Source organism: Aplysia californica, unplaced genomic scaffold, assembly GCF_000002075.1.
Source record: "Aplysia californica isolate F4 #8 unplaced genomic scaffold, AplCal3.0 scaffold00087, whole genome shotgun sequence".
Lineage (NCBI taxonomy): Eukaryota > Metazoa > Mollusca > Gastropoda > Aplysiida > Aplysiidae > Aplysia > Aplysia californica.
In genome coordinates this window covers 85,617-88,263 of record NW_004797357.1, presented here as the reverse complement: position 1 = coordinate 88,263, position 2,647 = coordinate 85,617, and the positions used below count along the sequence as shown (strand labels likewise).

The following is a 2,647-nucleotide window of genomic DNA, read 5'->3' as shown; positions in this document are numbered from 1 at the left end:
ACACACACACACACACACACACACACACACACACACTCACACACACACACACTCACATACACACAAACACTAACACAACTTACACACACACACACTCACATACACACACACACTCACACACACATACACACAAACATTAACACAACTTACACAATTCAACAGATGTAATTCCTACACACATAAACAGAAAACACACACACACATACACACACTCAAACACACATACACACAAACACACACACACTACCATAACTTACACAATGCAAAAGATGTAATTCCTCCACGTAGTTCTTCTCCGTCATCATCAACTCATAAGCCACCCTGTGGGCTTTGTCTTTAATGACAACCAAAGCACTCAATCTTTCCTGGAATTAATAAATTCATTAATAAATGTTTTTCTCACATAAATTTTTACACATATACATTTATATTATATGTATAATTCTTTGTTTTACGTACACGCATGTAGATCAATTTTTAAGATGTGGTGTCTTTTTCGTTGTAATGCGCATTGAGCATTTTTTAAAAAATGGAAGTGCACAGTATAAATGCTATTTATTATTATTATTATTATTATAAATTAATGAATTAATCGACAATTTATTTTAGTTCCACCGAGCTGCTTAACATTTCCTGTAATTAATAAATTGAATAATACATAAATTAATAAATCATTAATAAATTTACAATATATTTGATTACCACTGAGCTGTTAAAAACTTTCTGTTATGAATAGATTAATTGATGGATTAATTAATAAATCTACAATTATATCTGATGACCATCAAGCTACTTAACCCTATCCGTACGTCGTGTTTTACTATCGTATCCATACGACGTGGGGAACTCGGTGCCACCATTTTCCAAAGAGGAAATTTACTCGTTAATCCGATCCGTACGCTTTGCATAGCAGTCGGTCAAAATGATTTTTCGTGAGATACTGAAAGTTTCAAAGAGATCTTCGAACTAGAAGTATTAAAAAATGTGAAGAATACAACCCCGGGGGTACAAAAGGACCTCAGGGCGTACGAATAGGGTTAATATTTCCTGTAATTAATAAATTATTGAATAAACTTTTAAAGAAGAAACTAAAAGCATTTGTATTTTCATCATATTTCGATTCATCCAAGCTGTAGATCGTCGTGAGTTTGTATGTGCGTCAGTACGTATGTGTGTATGTACGTATGTGTGTATGTATGTATGTATGTATGTGTGTGTGGGGCATGCGTGCATGAATATGTGTGTGCACGCGTATGTCATACTATATATTGTGCCTTTAAAAGTGATTTGTAAATCCATAATATATATCATGTTAAGTGCATAGAGCAATGCATAAGTGGATATGTGCTATATAAATGCAATCCATTATTATCATTTAAATCAGATAATAAATCTACAATATAATTGATTACCATCGAACCGCTAAAAGTTTCCTAAGATTAATGAATTAATTAATGAATCTATTCATAAATCTACAATTTAGCTGATAGTAACTTCCAGTATTAGTAAATTACTTAATAAATCTAAATTTGATGGCCACCGATCAGGTGCTACGAATTTCCTCTACTTAATAAACTAATTAATGCATCTACAATTTATTTCATTACCACCAGGGTGCTAAAGAATTCCTGTAATTAATAAATTACTGAAGAAATTTTATACCCATTTACAATTTATTCCCCCATTGAGGACGTGCATTTTGCTTGCATGAAGAACCACTGTTTTGGGATACTTTAATTTTAACTCTTTAAACCCCACTGACACTGGGAACGTCCAGAGGTAATAACTCTGTTCCCCACTGACGCTGGGAACGTACGGAAGTAACAACTCTGTTCCCCACTGACGCTGGGAACGTCCGGCGATAATAACTCTGTTCCCCACTGACGCTGGGAACATCCTGAGAAATAACTCTGTTCCCCACTGACGCTGGGAACGTCTGGAGTAATAACTCTGCTCCCCACTGACGCTGGGAACGTCCGGCGGTAATAACTACTCTGTTCCCTACTGACGCTGGGAGCGTCTGGAGTAATAACACTGTTCCCCACTGACGCTGGGAGCGTCTGATTCTAGTGACAACTGCTTCGTTTAATTTAGTGAAAATTTGTTCTTGTTTTTTCAGAACAATTCCCGATCCAAGTTTTTTTAAAGTAATGACTAAGCCTTTGTTTCCGCAATTTTGAAGTAGGAGGCAAGCTTTAGCAGTTCTAAAGAGACATATAGCGCACCAGATTTAGGTGACTGTCGAAAAAACTCCGGGAAATGGTGGAAAAAACTCAGGGTTTAATAAAGAGTTAAGAAAGAAGCACAACTTTAAATGGTCCTCTATCTTTTAGACACCAGGTATTTCAGGCTTTATACTAGGGGTGGACGCTAGTCGATACTGGCCAATATCGAGTACTTTATCGACAAAGATAGCCCAAAATCAATAAGTACTCTGTACCTACTAAGATTCATCAAGGGACATAACCAAAGTTTTTTGCAGTAACAATATCAATCATTTTTTACGATAAAAGGCCAAAAAATGCAGTAGTAGACCTACATGCATTTGCCTGAGATGTGTCTATTTCTGATGGGGTTTTTCATTTGAACTTATTTCTGTTTTTAGTTTTGGTTTTTGTTGCAGATTTTATTAGGGTTTTTTAGGGGG

The 2,647-nt window shown here is 35.6% G+C and overlaps 1 protein-coding gene across 1 annotated transcript in view; it reads right to left on the bottom strand.

The window, feature by feature from the left end:
- LOC101863251 overlaps positions 1-2,647 on the bottom strand; it is a gene marked incomplete at its 5' end in the record, with an annotated part of 62,352 nt that overhangs the window by 36,295 nt on the left and 23,410 nt on the right. Inside the window, 1 exon segment of the mRNA XM_013080460.2 lies at positions 258-365. Coding sequence (XP_012935914.1) covers positions 258-365 — 108 coding nt within the window.